Here is an 18242-nt window from a genome sequence, read left to right as displayed (position 1 = left end):
TGTACTCAAATGACCTCAACTCAGTCCAGTGGAATGTGGTGGAACAGGAGATTCTCATCATCAAGCCAGCAAATCTTTGTCATGCCGTCATGTCAATCCTGATGAAAATCTTCGAGGAATGTTTCCAGCACCTTGTTGGATTTGTGCCACAAATAATTAAGACATTTCTAAAGGTTAATGAGGGTATTTGGCAATAAACCAAAGAGAGACTGACTTTCAGTGTCTCATTTCTCTTTCTAAGTATAAATGCACAGAGGCTTGGCAGCTTTAAAGAGACCAAACTGAATTATTTATTTTATCCTTACGCATTCATGTTTAAACAAACAGCATTATGATTTAAAAAAATTACAATCAATGTTTGATACTGACTTGTAACACAAACATATCATAAAACCAAAATCAGGAAATGCACACTAGTATTAAAATTCAGTATTTAAAGAACAACATCCTCTTTGCAAACCCTTGTGTTTACATTACAGTTCAAGTGTGTATATCTACCTGTATCGGAGTGCAACCACATCAGAGACCCACGTGGGATCAAATGGAGACTCCTCTCTAGTTGGCTTGAGCGCACACAAAAGCCCAATACTTTAGATAAAAGTTTCAAACTATCACGTGTTAACTAACAAACGGATATGCCTTTTGTACATACACATAATATATATAAAGTCTCTGCTGTGTAAAATATTTCAGTCCTGAGGGTTGAAAAGGCAACATAGTTCCCAGCTCAGTGTGACTCCACTGTCCTCCAGTCACTGATTTTGTAGAAACCTCTCATGGCTGTTACTTCAGTGAGAGCGGACCTTAAACTGCAGTGCTTTTGGTTCCGATGTGTGGTCGCGCAAACTCCACAAAATCGTCAATAAGGACGGGCCACGCTCCTATCGAAGAAGCAAAACAGATTCAGCGATTTGACTCTGAATAACACGTTTCAAGACATGACTGCCAACGAGAAATCTACAAACCTTCCTCGTCGTAATTCGACATGTCGTCTGTGATCATCGTGCTGAAGTCTAGTAAGAGATTCCAAGTGTCCTTAGGAATCGATCTTTTATGGTGTTCCTGCAAAGGATGAGGAGCAAAGTTTATTTATGAGAAACGATGATACCTGCGTACTTAGCATAGCCTTGTTATGATTTATTTATTGTAAACTTACAACTAAAAATTTGTTCCACAGGTCCAGGAACTTGAATCTTCCCGGAAGAACTAAATTCCAATATGCAATTGCCATTTCTAAATCTGTAAGAAAAACAGTATTCAATCAAAAGAAATTCCACCAAGAAAACAAAAACAGCCAATGAGCATTAAAAGGATTCTTACCCAAACCTTTCTGGCCAGGATTCTTTGCAAAATTAAATGTAAACTGGTAGAAGTCCTTAAATTTCCTTGAGTCCTTTAATTCTTGCTCTATCTTAGGCAGCTGAGCTTTTAGCTTCTCTATGCTGTCACACCTGCAGAAGGATAAAAAACAAAACACTGTTGCTGTCCAGTGGCTAAAAATGAAGCGGCAAAATGTAGCAACTGGTTTATATCTGACAAAGTCCAAGCAGACCCTGAAGCCTTTACAGTTGTCAGCGATTTTATAGCATAAAAATGTAAATTATCACAGAACTTTCCTTTGGTGTCGCCATTTCCAGAAAAGCTGGGGCAGTGTGCAAAATGTAAATAAAAGCAAAATATAATGATCATCAGAATCGTTTCAACCCCACATGAAACTGATGTACGAGGGCAACCCCAAAAGTAAGGTCTCCTATTGTTTTTGAAATACATAGGAAATACAAAATAGGAGACCTTACTTTTGGGATTGGCCTCGTAGTATAAGGAGGATCGGATCAGATCAGATAAAGACTGATATTTCTTATTACTTTTTGAACAACATGCTCATTTTTATTTATTTATTTGTTTATCTTTAGCAACACAGTAAAAAAAAAAACAATTTAAAAAAATGGGTCAGACCAGAAGAACAAAGCTAGAAAATCTTTGCAACCCGCAAAACACCACCTGGTGGAACAGCTCCCAGCTAACTAACATGATTGTGTGCAAAAGGCTCCCATGAGCCACATTAGAGCATGCGAAAGGGATCACTTGCACATCTGTGAAGGCACCGTTAATGCTTAACGCTACATGAAGGTTTTGGAGCAACATATGCGGCCCATTCAGATGTACGGACATTGTATAAAGGCGTGGCTAAGATTGATCAAGCACAAGTTGTTGTGTTCAATAGACACATCCTGGACAATCGTCCATTCTGACACTAAAATTGACCAAAATTTGCAAAAAAGACTCAATGCTTTATTCAGTATGACCTGAAATGCTAAATGCTAAGCCCATAAGCTTAGCAGAAACTTGTTTCCAGAAGTCCAAGTAGAAAGCCGTTTTTCCACATGGGACCAGAACTTCTCTTGCAACCACTTCTATCGCCTCCTAGAGGCCATTAAAAAGAATGCAGGTTTTTCAGACCAGGAAACTGCGACCATTTTTTATACTACGTTCAGATGACAATTTTTACAGGAAAGGAATTTTTTTTTTTCACTTTAAAAATGTCAACCCACAGTCAGCACGTACTGCATTAGCACGAGGCGAGAGCTGAAGAGCACTAACGGTGACATAAAAAGAGGCGATGCAACACAGTGGGAATTATGCCTCTGTGCCAAAATCTTTGATATGTGATGCTGATATCAAATTTGATATTTTTCAAAAAAAACAATTAAATTTGTTACTACTCAACCTCTAGTGTGATGTCTTTTTCTATTTTTTTAGGAAATACAGCATTTAAAAACTTTTCCTATCTAAATTCTGTTTTTATTTACATTTACTGTGCTCAAACAGTTTGGGAAATATGTTTGCATCTTTCTCCAAATAAAATCACAAAATAAGCATTTTTAAATGAATACGTGCATTTGCACAACAATCCACTCCATCAGTCTTACTTAAAGTTACACCAGTGTTTGAATGATTGTTGCACATAACACATAGGAACACAGTTTGCCCCCCCCTCTTCTTTTACCATCTGAAAATGTTTTTCTCACCCCTGTTCTGTCATGCCTTCCATGAACTCCTGTTTTGAGAACTCGCACTGCGTTGCTGCCCTGAACTTCCAGGCGATGAGAAGGACGCTTATACTGGCAGGGTCCAAACCCAAGTCGTCACAGAATTGCTGGATCCCATCAATGCCTATTTTGTTGTCGTCATGAGGATCTAAGAACAAGAAAAATGAATTAACTGATTAACCATTCAGAGTATTAATTTCAGTTCGTTAGTATTGTAATGTGTAATACAATCCTGTGCTGTGTATACAATTTCTAACCAATGGAAACATTATAGCGGTGCTTTTTCTATACCTCTGTATCTGTTATACAGCTGCTCAAGCTTCTTCTTGTCTAAGGCCCCCTTTAGATTTGAAATGTAGAGCTCTGGACTTTGGAAAAACTTATCTGTGGCAACATCTAGCTTCCAGTCATTCTGTGCCAGGCAGGTCACTGCAGTCTTCTCACTGGATTGTGTAAAAATCATGAACTGGCGAACTTTATCCTTCTGCGAGGACTTCAGCTTGTTCTGCACAGACACAACACACAGGGCATATACTCAAATAGCCAAAATACACAAATAGCTGAAGGTATGAGGCAGCAACAACAATATGGAGTAATTTTTTTACGTATTAATTCCCTGTGCGACTTGCACAGAATGGGAGATTACAATAACACTGCAAGGCGTACCATCTGAATTTTCACACAATAACCTAGGGCTGCTCAATTAATCACATTTTAATCTCAATCATGATTTTAACCTCCCACAATTAAATGAATGTGACTGTGCAAATACTGAAATGTGTGCTTCACCAACAAAACGCAGAGCAAAAGCAAATCAAATGCTCACTAAATCAGCACCTGACCGCGTGCCTGTATGTCTCAATTATAACTGTTACCTTTGAGCCTAGTGAGCCTATATAGTCTGCAGCTCACAAAGACACGCTGACATCAACAGCCAATCAAGATTCTATTTGGTCAAATATTTCTGTCCACTAAACATAGTGAGTAGTAAAGGCTTCCGGTAAAGGGTAAACATACAGGACAAACAAAAGATTTATCTCCTTTATTTACTTTCCTAAAGTGGCAATGCTGCTAGAGATAAGATCTCCCATATGTGAAGTACACTGCTTCGAGTTTTATTCACATCCATCATGCAGGTACACTGAATGGAGTGAGAAACGTTATATTTTGCTTATAGGCAATGCACATGGGCCAGGTGAATAAAGACCTGATGTCTCTGCAAAGATTAATTTATAAAGTTGAATTAACAGGGATGTAGCACAATGTAAATGTGAAAGAAGTGCACTGCTGATTTAAGTTTGTATTAAGTTTTGGTACAGCGTTTTTTCCTTCTCTGAGGCGCACTAAATTCAGGTGACTTTTGTATTTTGATACAAAAGTTGTGTCCACGCGAAGATATGAAGGCGGTGTCTTTACGTGGCACTGCAATAAAAACAATTCTGTAATTGAAAAAATTATAAATAATCGTTATCTCAGTACTGAACGAAATAATCGTGCCGCTCTTCAATAACCACAAAGGGTAGGCTAGCTGTTAGCTACAGTGAACTCTGGCGAAACACATCTAAATCACAGTAAGAGGGAACTAGCAGCGATATGCTATGCTGATTGCATTTACCGACTTCTAGTGTATTGACTGGCGGTTTCCTTGTCTTAATATCAATACTACTGATAAAGTTACGCATTCCACACGATAACGATCTAAAAGTTGTGTCATTTTATGTGTTTAAATGATAGCAATCGTAGTTAGCTCACTGTGCTTGTTGGTTAGCCCCACTGTGAGCTACTTAGCTAATGCTAAAGGAAAGGGGGCTGTTTGTTTTCATTATTTCAGGCGAATTTAAGGTATTAAAAGCAGTTTTAATACTATGATATGAATCCGAAGAGATGTGTTTTTATACGTTTATGTGAATGGGTACATGTTATATTTGCCCCTACAAACAATAATAAAAAAAAAAGAGTAATTTCATACCATGTTTGTCACTGCCGGGCTACTCTTCCTCCCATCCAGCTGGCTTAGTGCCCGTAAAGTTTTTTACAAGTCGCGTAAAAAGTTTTTCCGGTTGAATCACAGCTCTTCAAAATAAGAGCATACAATTTATAGCCTATAACCTATACAACTTCCAGAAGTGTTAATTATCGATTTTTTGTTCCATATCAAACATACAATACATATCTAAAGATATTTAAGCAAAACAAATTTAAAGTTCGTTCTACGTTTTGAAATAGCAACAAGTGTTTTTTTTTTATTTTGAAGCAAGTTATCGGAAACGACTCGACGATTCATCCAAAGAACCTCGTTCTTCAATGTCCGACATACAAACAAGTCTCTGGATGTTTACAGTTGTTTTGCGAAGATTTCAGAACAAATGGAAGTCCTACCGACACAGGTTTGTGCCTTGGGTAGTCTTCAACCTGTCTAAAAATGAGAAAACACTGCGGAAGGTGACTGAGCGCTCGAAAGATAAGCTAGTCCCCGATGAGGAGGTTTCACGGAGCCTGCTGACGCTCTTCAGAGCCCTGTTCAGGAAACATGGGTTTCATCAGAGGCAGTTCCAGACTCCATTTATGCTGCAGCTAACAAGTGAAGCAGAGCAGGTTGGAGGAGATCCGGTGTGCGGACAGGATGCCATGTTACAGACACTGGGATTCTGCATTGAGCGGAAGCCTAGCACTTTATCCTTCGCAGGAACTGGAGTCTTTGTCACCAAGGGATTTGTACCCAAAGGAGCAACAGTTGCAATGTATCCCGGGACTGTTTACCAACCCTATGAGCCAATTCTTCTTCAGTCCATCAGAAACCCCTTTGTTTTCAGATGCATTGATGGCATCCTGGTTGATGGAAATGACAAAGGCATCTCTAGGATGGTGTTCAAGTCGTGCAGTGGAAGAGACAGAATAGGTCCTTATTTGACCAGCGACACAAGCTGGCTGACAGACACTCCCCATAACCCCCTGGCTGTGGGTCAGTATGTGAACAACTGTTCCTACGAGAGGCCTGCCAACGTGTGCTACCAGGAGTACGACCTGCCAGACAAGTTTCCCATTGAGCTCCGCCAGTATCTCCCTAACGTCAACTACAGCCAGGGTACACAGAGGCGTCTGCGGTGTGTTGTGCTAGTGTCGCTCAGGGACATTTCAGCAGGGGAGGAACTCTTCTCTAACTACTACACCATTGTGCATTAATATAGTTTCCAAAAGCCTGCATCTGTGAAATTCAAACCATATCTCCACTGTATTTAATTAAAGAAAAAAAAGGAAAAATCCAACCGCTCCCTTTGTACACTGGAACAAAGGCAAAGCTTTTTGTTGTTGGTTGCTTTAACAGAGCAGTTTTGTAACATTTGTGGATGAATAAAGTATTTGTAATCTTATTTGACATGTGTACCACAACCTTTTCATTGTTGATAAGACAGTAATTTCACTTAATATTAAGTATATGAACCCTACTTACTTGTGGCCTTTGTGGTTCTAGCAGAGAGAAAGAATGAAGTTTCCCTCTTATTGGCTGAGTCAAAAGTCATCACAAGTGCTGGTTTAAGAGTGGTGCGCTGATACTGCTGGATGGTCCATAGAGTTGCTCAAATGTTTTAGCTAAAAGCTTAAACTGTCTATGGAGTTTAACATCAAATAATTAAAGTGTTTCCTATTGAAATGCACTGAAATAGAGCGTAGAGGTAACAGAACTACTTGTGCAATTCAATTTCAATTCAGTTTTATTTATATAGTGCTAAATCACAACAGCAGTAAGGTTAAAACTCTACAATCATAGAGAGAAAATCTCAACAATCAAATGACCCAACAGTGGGACAGAGAACTCCCTTTTAACAGGAAGAAACCTCAGGCAGAACCAGGCTCAAGGAGGAGCGGCCATGTGCCGTGAGGGGAGGAAGACAGGACAAAAGACACACTGTGGGAGAGAGCCAAACATAAAAATAACTATTGATTAAATGCAAAGTGATGTATAAACATATAGAGAGTGTGAAGAATAAACAGTCAGTGAAGTGTAACTAAGGGAAGGTTTTGGGTTAGTTATCCAGCCCTTACTATAAGCTTAATCAAAAAGGAAAGTTCTAAGCCTAATCTTAAAAGTAGAGAGCGTGTCTGTCCCGTTCCACAGAAGAGGGGCCTTAAAGCTAAAGGCTCTGCCTCCTATTCTACTAAATATCATAGGAACCAAAAGTCTGAGAGCGAAGTGCTCTGTTAGGGTGATATAAGGTCTTGAAGATAAGATGGGACCTGATTATTCAAGATCTTGTATGTGAGGAGAAGAATATTAAATGTGAGTCTACATTTAACAGGTAGCCAGTGAAGAGAAGCTAATATGGGAGAAATATGCTCTTTCTTTTTCTAACAATGCAAGCACGACTACCTGAGATCAAGTAAAACCTGGCCATTAAAACAGCTTTGCTGTAGGGGAAGGCTTAAATATACAGAATCTAAATGTGTTTATTAAAGTAAACAGGGATATTATATCCAGTCACGTGAGTGTGCCTCACAATTGATTATTATTGTGTGCTTCTCTCATATTTAGAGAATAATCCTCTAAATATGTATTATAATAATAATCTCATAATAATCTAGTTAACATTGTCTAAACCAGAGTAGAGTCCAAGGTCTTCCAAGTAAATCAGGAACTTCTCCAAGAAGGTGAAACGTGGAAAGTAGAGAGGTGACACAAGGAGAAAATGGTTGTGTTAGCTCAGCTAAACTGGGTACTTTATCAAAGCAAGTCTCTGACTCAGTGGAGACTAATTGAAGCATTATCTAACTGAACTTTCATCTCAAAGGTCACCCGGAGATAAAAACTGCATGTATAGAATCTCCAGTCAAATCTGATTTTTTTTTTTTTTTTAATCAAGGCTTGTTAACTTTTACCCTAAAATAAGTACAACCAATCTTAGCTGTCAGTACTTTCCAATGTCCTTTTTTCATAAGTCTTTGAGTGTCTCCTCTTTGTAACGTCTCTGATTTCTGGAATAAAGAAACACAAGAGACTGACTGAGAATTAGTTCGTACAAACTGTCAGTTGCTTAAGTCCAGCAGGTAGCGGAAATCTACTGAATGATATGCCAAGAAGAAGCCTTCTCCAGATTTCTCCCCACACTTTCCCCAAAGCAGTTATTGTTATGACAAGTTTGTCTGTCCAGTCAGCTTGCCTTACAATATGCAAGATACCAGTTCTATATCTGTCACTCCACATATGGAAGTGACTGTGTACTTTAATTGTTTTAAACCTGCCTCAAGCACTACACATAACTGATAAACATGGAGCAGCAAGTGTGTCAAAGACACAGAAACTGCAGCATTGTCCCTTTTTAAACTCTATGCCAATTAAAAGTTGTTTAATAATCACACTTGGACAGCAAAGCCTCGGTTAGCTCTGCCTGTGTGGTAGTAAACTTCATTTTATTTCTTGAACCCCGCTTGCATGGGCCTCATGCAAACCTTCTCTCCAAAAATGTTGCACAACCTTGTCAGAGCGAGTTTTGACCTATCAGAGACACGGTAGCGAGCCCGAGCACCCACTATTACTGCAATATCCTTCCGCCGAGGAATATAGTCTGGAACAATTGTAACATTTTATTGTTTATCTAAAGACATATTTGAACACAACAAGTAGTGTGTTAAATAAAATGTGATTCAAACATTAAGTCAGTCAACTAATACTTTATTGTCAGCCAAATAGGGCACTGAGTTTGTCGGTGAAAATAGTCCGGCTCCATAAATGCAGTTGTATTCTCGAGCAGCGATCTTTCCACTCGCATGCTGAAGTTGGGAACGGATCATGTCTAGCGATTCTGCTGATTACAACAGGTAAGAGAATACGTTTGGGCGTGTTTTTTTTTTTAAAACGACACTGGATATTTATCTGCGTCTAACCTTGCGAAAGTGGTTTGCAGTTAGTGTTATACAAAATTAGTTATTATATAGCTAACGAGGCCCCAACCGCTGTTGAGGTGATTTGTTGCTAACTGTTAGCTATGTGACGCTAGCTGCTCCGTTACACACCGTAGTTCCAAACTGCTTTTAAAAGCATTCTGGTTTAAATGTTTAATATTTGGCCACGTCTTACTCAAAGTACACCAGGACTTTGTAGTGATTAGTAGAACCCTTTGTTTACTATTGTAGCTGGGGATTATCCAAATTGACAGCCGTCGGTCCAGGCTGTATGTAGGCCTCAGAAGAAGCCACCGTTGGCAGTACAGGCCCAACTGTCCGACATATTGGCTAACGGTGAGCGAAGCGGAGCTCCATGTTGAGGTACATCCAACGTGTACAGATGTAATTTTAATCTCGAGTTACCGGGGACCACAGTGGGTGTAAGGAGCCAGCCTCAAATCTTTGGAGGTTACGTAAGCGGCCATTTTATGAGGGACTAGCAGTGGAGCCCGGCTCGTGCAATTTGACACGTGCGCTCAGTGAACCTCCAGACTGTGGAACTAGATCGCTGGGGCGTAACCCAGGCTACGATTGACTATCTCACTACATATCTAACGTAATTTATGTGTTTTAGTTTCTCACCCTGAGCGCGAAATAGGCGGTCTTATTGTTGGAGATGAGTGGGCAGCAGGCCTTCACATTAAATGACGCCTGGAAGAAACGACCGCTGTAGCATGCGTTCAGTTTATTTTTAAGGTCGCATTTTATGTAAAAATTGAAGAGTGTTTAATTTTCAACAGCTCAAGAGATAGAGACCATGGGGGACCAGATGGAATGGAGCCTGATGGTGTCATTGAGGTAAGTAGTATGGCGAAATACAAGCACTGGCACTATATTTTTGGCTGTAACTGGATCATTGAAGTACTAATCCACCCATGTACTGTCTTTCCCCAATTCAGAGCAACTGGAATGAGATTACGGACAACTTTGATGATATGAACCTGAAGGAGACTCTTCTCAGGGGCATATATGCATATGGTTTTGAAAAACCATCTGCCATTCAACAGAGGGCCATCATCCCTTGCATCAAAGGTACCGATACTTTTCTTTTTAAACTCAGAATAGGATTGTAGATGTTTGAGTGAAATGATGGTCTACCATCTTTCGGGACTTACCCAAAACATGGGGATAACTTTGTTTCATGCTGATCACTCAATACTGTAAAATGATTAGTTAATGAGTCAAATCTTGCAAAGGATGATTTTGTTGTTTAGCCTGTCTGCATGTTTCTGTTTTGAGAAACAAATATATGTACTTAAAATAATTTTTTCCCCTTACTGTCAGGCTATGATGTCATTGCTCAGGCCCAGTCTGGAACTGGCAAGACAGCCACATTTGCCATCTCTATCTTGCAGCAGTTGGATATTGAGCAGAAGGAGACTCAGGCTCTGGTTTTGGCTCCGACTAGAGAGCTGGCTCAGCAGGTATGCTGTTCCTGAGGTCACCATAAACCTCAGCAGTACCTCAGACCTAAGCAGCGTACTGAGGACACTAATTCAGATCCTAAGGTACAATCTTTTAAAGATTTGTTCAAATTCCAAAAGATTTGACGAGTATCTTCTTAAGCTAATGTAGTCTCTGTCCGTGGCTACATTGGTCTGAAAGGTGAAATGCTTTCGAATTTTTCTGTGAAAAACTGAGTGATGTGATGGCATACCATCTTTCGGGACTGACTCTTGAAATGGAGAGTTTCTTTTACTCTACTGATCACTTTAAACAGTTTTTCTGGAGTTTGCGAGTCTTGTCTGGCTCTCTGTGCCACATTATCTTAAACAAGTTCTTCTGTCCCATCTCCCCTTCTTAGATCCAGAAGGTAATTCTGGCTTTGGGTGACTACATGGGGGCAACCTGCCATGCCTGCATTGGAGGGACCAATCTCCGTAGTGAAATACAGAAGCTCCAGGCCGAGGCCCCTCACATAGTGGTGGGCACACCTGGACGTGTGTATGACATGCTGAACAGGAAACACCTGTGTAAGTATTACAGGTCCTGCTTACTGGAAGCTCGGATTGGTGATATGTTTGCTAACAAACATGATATTTCTCTGCAGCTCCAAAATGGATCAAGATGTTTGTTCTGGATGAAGCCGATGAGATGTTGAGTCGCGGCTTCAAGGATCAGATCTATGAGATCTTCCAGAAACTGAGCACAAACATTCAAGTAAGAAACCAACGCACACCAGAGAACAAATAAGATGCCCTTCTGCATCAACAGAGGTCTGCTATAATTGTGTGATCCAGATTTTCTGTTTCATGCAATGATGATAGCAGATTTTTTACGTGGAAGGAGATTATTTTGCACTTGACTGAAAATGAGATGTGGTCGAACCTCTTTCTTAATGTTCGTTGGCTGCAATCTCAAGGTCAAGTGCCACAATTGGCATTGGCCTTTAATACACTTGTAACAAATTTTATGTTGATTTTTTTTTGGGGGGGGTGGTGTAACATGTAGTGCTGCTTCTTCAGGTGGTCCTGCTCTCAGCCACCATGCCAGCAGATGTGTTGGAGGTAACTAAGAAGTTCATGCGAGATCCCGTTCGCATCTTGGTGAAGAAAGAAGAGCTTACCCTTGAGGGTATCAAGCAGTTCTACATTAATGTGGAGCGAGAGGTTGGTAAGATTTCTGCTGATAATCTTGTACCACTGTGAATGTTTTAATTTCCCTTCTCTCTAAAGCACCCTGCTGAAACTGCAGGAGCCAAGCCTCACAGGTTTAGCTCATGTGGCCGTGTAAGCATGGGTACACCAGAGAAGGAGATCAAAGGCATGGTATTGGAAATGAGGCTAGGAGGGACCTCTTTCTTAATGTCCAGTTTCCTTTGTCTCGTGATCCTGTGTTACACAATAGCTGCTCCTCATTTAACATGGAAGTGGGGTAGATGTTAAACTACAGGATTCTGCTGTGACTTCATGTTGATGTTTTTCAGTTGACAGTGCTTTACATCTCATAACCTCATGTTTGTTTCCAGGAGTGGAAGTTGGACACTCTCTGTGATCTGTATGAGACTCTGACAATCACACAGGCTGTGATCTTCCTCAACACCAGGAGAAAAGTCGACTGGTTGACTGAAAAGATGCATGCTAGAGACTTCACCGTCTCTGCTCTGGTATGACACGTCCTCTCCCTGTTTGAATCTTATGTTGGTGCAAGCAAATGCTTTTGCTCATCAGTATTAATCTATATTTTCCATTTGCAGCACGGTGACATGGACCAGAAGGAGCGTGATGTGATTATGAGGGAGTTTAGGTCTGGCTCAAGCAGAGTGTTGATCACTACTGATCTTCTGGTAAGTGTGAGGTGTATGAAGGGTCAAATGATCATCTGTGACTTTACAGCCCAAAATGTTTTTAATCCTGCAAAAGTCCTGAAATGACCAAGCAGTCGAAACTTTTGGGAGATTAGGGCTCGTTCTCCACAATGGGTTCTTTTAACGTAGGAATCTGTTACTTATTCGCGAGCAACATTAATAATATGCAGTCTTCATCAGTCTGTCTGTTAAGGAGTTAAATTGAACATGCCCTTTTCTCCCCTCCCACACCAGGCTCGTGGAATTGATGTACAGCAGGTTTCCCTGGTCATTAACTATGACCTTCCCACAAACCGTGAGAACTACATTCATAGGTGAGTTGAGTTTCTTTGGAAGAATGTGCTCTGTTGTTGCCTCTCTGAGTCTAACATGGTCCAATTTTCCTCCACAGAATTGGTCGCGGTGGCCGTTTTGGCAGAAAAGGAGTTGCTATCAACTTTGTGACTGAGGAGGACAAGAGGATTCTTCGTGACATTGAGACGTTTTACAATACAACCGTGGAGGAGATGCCTATGAATGTGGCCGACCTGATTTGAGCCCTGAGATTTTTCTTTTTGTTTTAAACGCAGTGATAGCGATTGTCCACTTGCATTGTGCTTATTATTCGAGGGGAAAAAAAACTTCTCAATGCTAAACCTTCGATCAGAATTTTGGTATGTGTTAAAAGCGAGGTGACTTCTTTGGTGGTCCCTCTTGGACAGTTGTAGATTCTGACCTTGACAGTTGATTGGTTGGAGCTGCAAAGCCATGGGGTCTATAAGCATTAAGGTTCTTATCAGGTATTTCTTTCCATGTTCACTTAAGATGTGTGTATTCGATGTTCTCCACCATTTAGTAACTTACTTGTGGACTAAAAGGTATAAGTGCTGTATAAAGTCTGCAAATTATGTTATGCTAACATATGTGCGATGTATTGTGGGCCTGCTTAATAGAGGCTTTTGTCATGTTATACTGTAGGATTCACTTGCTTTTTGTTTATCTTTGTGAATGTGTTTAATTTAAATGTACCATATATATATTTTTTTATTTTTATCCCACTTGCTATATATCAGAATTCCTCACTGGTTGGCTATATTTTGCTGACGTGGTTTTACCCTTACCAGAGTATATTGCCCGTTCCCCTCCTTGACTACTTTTCAGATTTCCTCCTCTTGGATTATATGAATGTCTTAATAAACTTAAAAGTTGCTCTAAGTTAACTTGTTTTGGTGTCTGGCTTTATACTGGTTTTGTTTTTTTAATAACAGGAATTTTAGAACACTGGTTTAAGTGCTGCAACTGACATTCATAGACAAGAGATGCATAGTGGTGTGAGTGCTTGCAGTAGAGGTTATGTAACAATTCCACCTAGTGGTATCCCTGCAGCAAGATGAGCTCAACGTTAGCAGCACAGTACTCTAGTATTTTAAACTTAAAATTAGTGAACAAATTGAAATCTGAGACTAGATCAGGGGTGTCAAACTCCAGTGCTTGAGGTCCAGTGTGCTGAAACACAGCTGATTAACAATAGTAGGTCATTAGCAAGACTATAGAACTAGACTGCATGCAACCCCTAACCCTGCTCGAGTAATTTTAAATGTAAGTGTTTGGAGAATTGTACTTCGAAAAGTACTTTTATTGCACCATTGTCATTCACTCATGAGCTGTTGTAACATAATTGAAGTGGCTGAATTGCTACCTCAGAATGCAGTCAAGTTCTAGTCTCTTGCTAATGACCTAATTTTATTCAGGTGTGTTGCAGCAGCGACACATGGAAAATTTTCAGGACACTGGAGTTTGAGACCTATGCTCTAGATCAGTGGTTCTCAAACTTTTCACAATAAGTACCACATAAAATATATGGCTCTTAAAGTTCCACCCTTTTAACCGGCATTAAAGTACAGTAGTATACGCCTGTTTACACAAGACAATTTTATTATGTGAATGTTATTTATTTGAACTGTCATACACAGGATGTAACAAGTGATCAGAACATGGTATATTATTTAATCTTTAAAAAATGTTTGGAGCGTTCCTATGTATCACTAGAGGGAGCCCACGTACCACCAGTGGTACGCGTATCACACTTTGAGAACCTAAAAGTGTTGAAATGAACTCCAAATACAGGGAAACTATTCCATTTAAATCTAGGTCACATTCTGGTCTTTTTTAATGCTGCATGAGAAAGCGATCTTATTTTCCACTGTATGACATTAGTAGATATGTAACAACTTGTGTTGTTTTTTAGTTTTTAAGTGTTTATATTTGTCCACACTCTACCAGGAGAACTTCAAGACATGTTGAGGAGCTAATTTAGCCATTTAAATCAGCTGTGTTGGATCAAGGACACATCTAAAACCTGCAGGATACCGACTCTTGAGGCCTGGAGTTCCCTACCCCTGCCCTAAACAGTTAATGCAATATGATTGTTAAACCCCTTCAATTAAAGCTTTTACTTATTTCTTTTGCAATGAAAGTTTGTACTTCAGTCAGCTTATGAGCAGACAGTTTATATGAAAGCTGACATAATCACGCCCCATATAAGATAATGAGAGATCAACTCATTCAAATTAGGTCACCAGGAAACATCCCGGTGCTCTTAGGTCACCAGGAAACATCCTGATAGAAAGTCCACTTATAAAAGCTTATTTCCATAGTGTTCCACTGTAGTCCTTTTATTTATAAATTTACACAAGAACATTAGAGATGCAAATATGAGAGATTCTCTCACTTTGTTAACAAAAGAAGTCTGTATGGAGGAAAACACGTCAGTAATAATCTACTCTGGCATCAGATGTGTTGGTGTCACCGGAGACAGGAGGGATAACGTCAGCACACATAAGGAGTACAGAAGCAACACATAACAGCAAAAACAAGCATAGGAGCAATTTGTCATTGTATCTTTAGGCACTAGCAGCCTGTCACAAAAACACATTTGTTTCCATTTCTTTATTTGAATGTAGAACAAAATGTCAAAGATAACACAGTCTGACAGACACGAAATATTTGCACCAACAAGATTTCCAAAAACCTTTAGTTGAAAAGAAGGCGTGTCTCAGCATCCTGTGGAAATGGGCCAAGTGAATGGTATCTGAAAGTCACGTCTTTGAGAACAAATCCAGCAAAGGCGTGGCACAGAACGTGAGAGATGCATCTGACCCTTCAGCTGATGATTATTCCCGTCATCAGAAATGGTCTCAGTGGAAGAGTGACTGTCAACCAGCTTATAGAAGGCAAACAGGGAGAAAAGGCTGAGAAGTGCCAATCTACACAAGAACTGGACTGAAGATCTCATGGATTTGAATCCAAATTTGAAATTTTTGGCTCAAATCATTGTCAGTATGTATGGATAAGACCAGGAGAGAGGCACAACAGTGAGTGTCTACAAACACGGTGGAGGCTCTGTCACGGTTTGGGGTTGTCTGGGGAAGCGGTGTTGGGCGTATTGTCACAATTTATGGAATTCTGAACTCAGAAAACAGCAAATATGTGAAGAATTGAACTTTGCTGTGATGTAGAGAAAAATCCCACTAGCAGAACTGATTACAGCCACAGAAACAGCAGTTTGAAAAAAATAACGTTACAGACGTGGAAGAAGAAACTGTGGACAAAAGTTTCAGCCTGTCTCAGCAATGCAAAGCCCTCAGCATCCAACATCAGCACAGAGGAAGGGAAGTCACTTACCCTCGTCTAATCCATAGAGACAATTGTGAGAAAATTTTGTCACTCTCAGCAACAAATAACAGCAACATCTCTAAGTTTCTGGCTTCGATCCTCAACCCGCTGGTAGGCAGCTCTGAACACCACATCCAGAACACCTTGGATTTTGCGAGATGTCATTATGGAGGCAGATGAAACCATGGTCTCATACAATGTTCTTCACTTGTATTCCAGTCACTGAAGGAGTGGAGGTAGTTCGTAAGAGATTAAAGGATGACCCCAACCTCAGCAACAGGACCACTCTCAGCACCCACCACGTGTGTTTGCTTTTGGAACTGTGTCTTAATTCCACCTACTTCACATACAAGAGTCAGTACTACAGGCAGAAACATGGGTGTGCCATGGGTTCCCCTGTTGTACCCATTGTGGCCAACTTGTACATGGAAGAAGTGGAAAAGAGGGCTTTGTTATGTTTCCATACAGATCAATAAATTGATGGACCTTTTTCACTGCTTTTGTAGGAAAATGTAAAGAAATTAGTGTTTGTTTGAGACTTCTGTACGGTACTGCAGTCTGTGACAGCGTGGGTTCTTCGACAAACATGTGCGTGTACTTCATTTGTTGCTTAACTTGACAGTTAAACATCTCTGGACTCTCTGATCATGTTAAGACGGTGGACAGTGGGAGACTCTGTAGACGGGCTGCAGACCCCCATCCAAGCCGACATTAGAAACAGTACTCGTGTTTTGTGTGCTGGTAAGTGTAAGCTAGTCAGTTAAACAGGAAGAGGCTGGAGTTGATTGTTAGTCTGCCATTTGCATGCAAACCCACTGCATATGGAGCTCATAATGCAAGTGAAATAGACCCTATATAGACCACAAAAACAGCAAAAAAAAAAGTCAAACGGAGAGACAGCAGGAACCACAGGAGCGATCAAAGCAACGTGTTAGCTGCAGACACAGGTTAGGAAAACCCAAGAAATACAAAACCAGAGAGTACACTTTGTAAAGACAGTTGTCTCACTGCCACGTGGACATTGAGGTTATACCAGTTTTAATAAATGGGCCCATTAAGGCCGATCAAATGGGACCAGACTGACAAAGAGTAATTTTCTCTATATATTATAATATTTTATTTAAAATTTCTAAGTAAGAAATTTCATTACTTCTTTACTCCCAAAACACGAACAGCACATCAGACACAAAAAAACCCTTAGAAGCCTCAACTTCTGGAATAACACTCTGTGATCAACCCGTAAACTATGAATTGAAGAGTACAGAGAAGGCTGAGCTCACACTGTGGAGACCATTTATCTGAATTTCTGTCTCCTGCACTACAACCTGTTGTTTTCTTTTTCAAATCAACTGTTTTTGGTATAAACCAACTATTTGTAAACATGTTATAATAAAAAATATTAACAATATTAATAATACAATATAAGCACGTGAGAATACAAATGTCATTCCAGTCTAACCAATTCCAATGAATGTGCTCAGCTCGAATCTTTCTGAATCAAAGCATCATGAGCTTAAATGCAAATTCATTAAATTCATTCATTAAAATGATTACATTACATGCACTCTTTAAATCTGCAGTTCATCAAATACCACTGAGAAATCTAACTTCTCTTTCTCCATCTCTGAGTCAACTTATCTCACACTCTTTTGTCTCCCTGTGAAATACAGCAGCTGGACCTTTAGCTTGCGACACACTGCAAGCACACAAACTGCACACAGACAGTTTGTGTGTTTGCTGGTGTTTGTTGAGCCCATAGAAACGCTACTTTTAAAATGACCTGAAACTTAAAAAATAAAAATGTTACTCCCTTTGTGCTTCCTCCTCTTCAGAAGCACTAGCGGCATGCGCTCGCTCCAGCCCGCTTTAACCCCCGAGTATAAACGCTATAAATTGTACCTTTGAGCCTAAAATAATGAGCTTGATTTAAAAATGTAAAGAGTAGAAAGTTAGGTAATTTATGTAAACATGTAGTGAGTGAAAGTAAAAGGTCAGAAAAATAAATATTCTTTCTTTCTTTCTTTTCTTTCTTTTTTCTTTAATAAAGAAAAAAAATGAAAATAAATATTCACATAAAGATACCTAAAAATACAGCTTAAATGTTTTACTTTGTTTCTTCACACCTGTGAATTTGCGTAAATGTTATGCAGACGAAGAGTTGTATGACGTGCAAAATGTCCCGTTTTACACCAAGCCAAGCGAGAGACTTGACACATTTTGATACCCACACCTCTAACCAAGGTCAATCCACTGATCTCCACCTGTTTGAGCACATTTGTCATTTGCTGAAC

At 39.9% G+C, this 18242-nt stretch overlaps 3 protein-coding genes and 4 non-coding genes across 7 annotated transcripts; 6 read left to right on the top strand and 1 right to left on the bottom strand.

Annotated features, from left to right (window-relative positions):
• Positions 1-266: 266 nt before the first annotated feature.
• dcun1d1 (DCN1, defective in cullin neddylation 1, domain containing 1 (S. cerevisiae)) lies at positions 267-5104 on the bottom strand. Its single transcript, XM_084913093.1, has 7 exons — positions 5020-5104; positions 3342-3555; positions 3030-3198; positions 1321-1451; positions 1157-1239; positions 966-1062; positions 267-881 (listed from the first exon to the last, which is right to left on the bottom strand). The coding sequence occupies exons 1-7, from the start codon at positions 5020-5022 to the stop codon at positions 805-807; spliced, it is 774 nt and encodes a 257-aa protein (XP_084769219.1). The 5' UTR covers positions 5023-5104; the 3' UTR covers positions 267-804.
• Positions 5105-5304: 200 nt separating this feature from the next.
• setd9 (SET domain containing 9) lies at positions 5305-6421 on the top strand. Its single transcript, XM_084913092.1, has one exon. It carries the CDS (start codon positions 5355-5357, stop codon positions 6231-6233), a length of 879 nt encoding a protein of 292 aa, XP_084769218.1. The 5' UTR covers positions 5305-5354; the 3' UTR covers positions 6234-6421.
• A 2337-nt stretch (positions 6422-8758) lies between these two features.
• Positions 8759-13496, top strand: eif4a2 (eukaryotic translation initiation factor 4A2). Its single transcript, XM_084913041.1, has 11 exons — positions 8759-8864; positions 9731-9788; positions 9890-10022; positions 10275-10414; positions 10795-10963; positions 11041-11150; positions 11456-11599; positions 11959-12096; positions 12187-12276; positions 12532-12611; positions 12689-13496. Exons 1-11 carry the CDS (start codon positions 8836-8838, stop codon positions 12831-12833), a joined length of 1236 nt encoding a protein of 411 aa, XP_084769167.1. The 5' UTR covers positions 8759-8835; the 3' UTR covers positions 12834-13496.
• Positions 10070-10144, top strand: LOC146367321 (small nucleolar RNA SNORD2). The gene has a single exon (XR_014798054.1). It is a non-coding gene; the product is annotated as a small nucleolar RNA SNORD2 (small nucleolar RNA).
• Positions 10629-10703, top strand: LOC146367320 (small nucleolar RNA SNORD2). The gene has a single exon (XR_014798053.1). It is a non-coding gene; the product is annotated as a small nucleolar RNA SNORD2 (small nucleolar RNA).
• LOC146367319 (small nucleolar RNA SNORA81) lies at positions 11188-11368 on the top strand. Its single transcript, XR_014798046.1, has one exon. It is a non-coding gene; the product is annotated as a small nucleolar RNA SNORA81 (small nucleolar RNA).
• On the top strand, positions 11651-11834 carry LOC146367318 (small nucleolar RNA SNORA81). Its single transcript, XR_014798045.1, has one exon. It is a non-coding gene; the product is annotated as a small nucleolar RNA SNORA81 (small nucleolar RNA).
• Positions 13497-18242: the final 4746 nt, after the last annotated feature.

This window comes from Perissodus microlepis, chromosome 18 (assembly GCF_051167445.1).
Source record: "Perissodus microlepis isolate ML-2025 ecotype Zambia chromosome 18, ASM5116744v1, whole genome shotgun sequence".
In the NCBI taxonomy this organism is placed as follows: Eukaryota; Metazoa; Chordata; class Actinopteri; order Cichliformes; family Cichlidae; genus Perissodus; species Perissodus microlepis.
The sequence above is the reverse complement of the archived record's forward strand: the minus strand, read 5'-3'. Positions and strand labels throughout refer to the sequence as shown.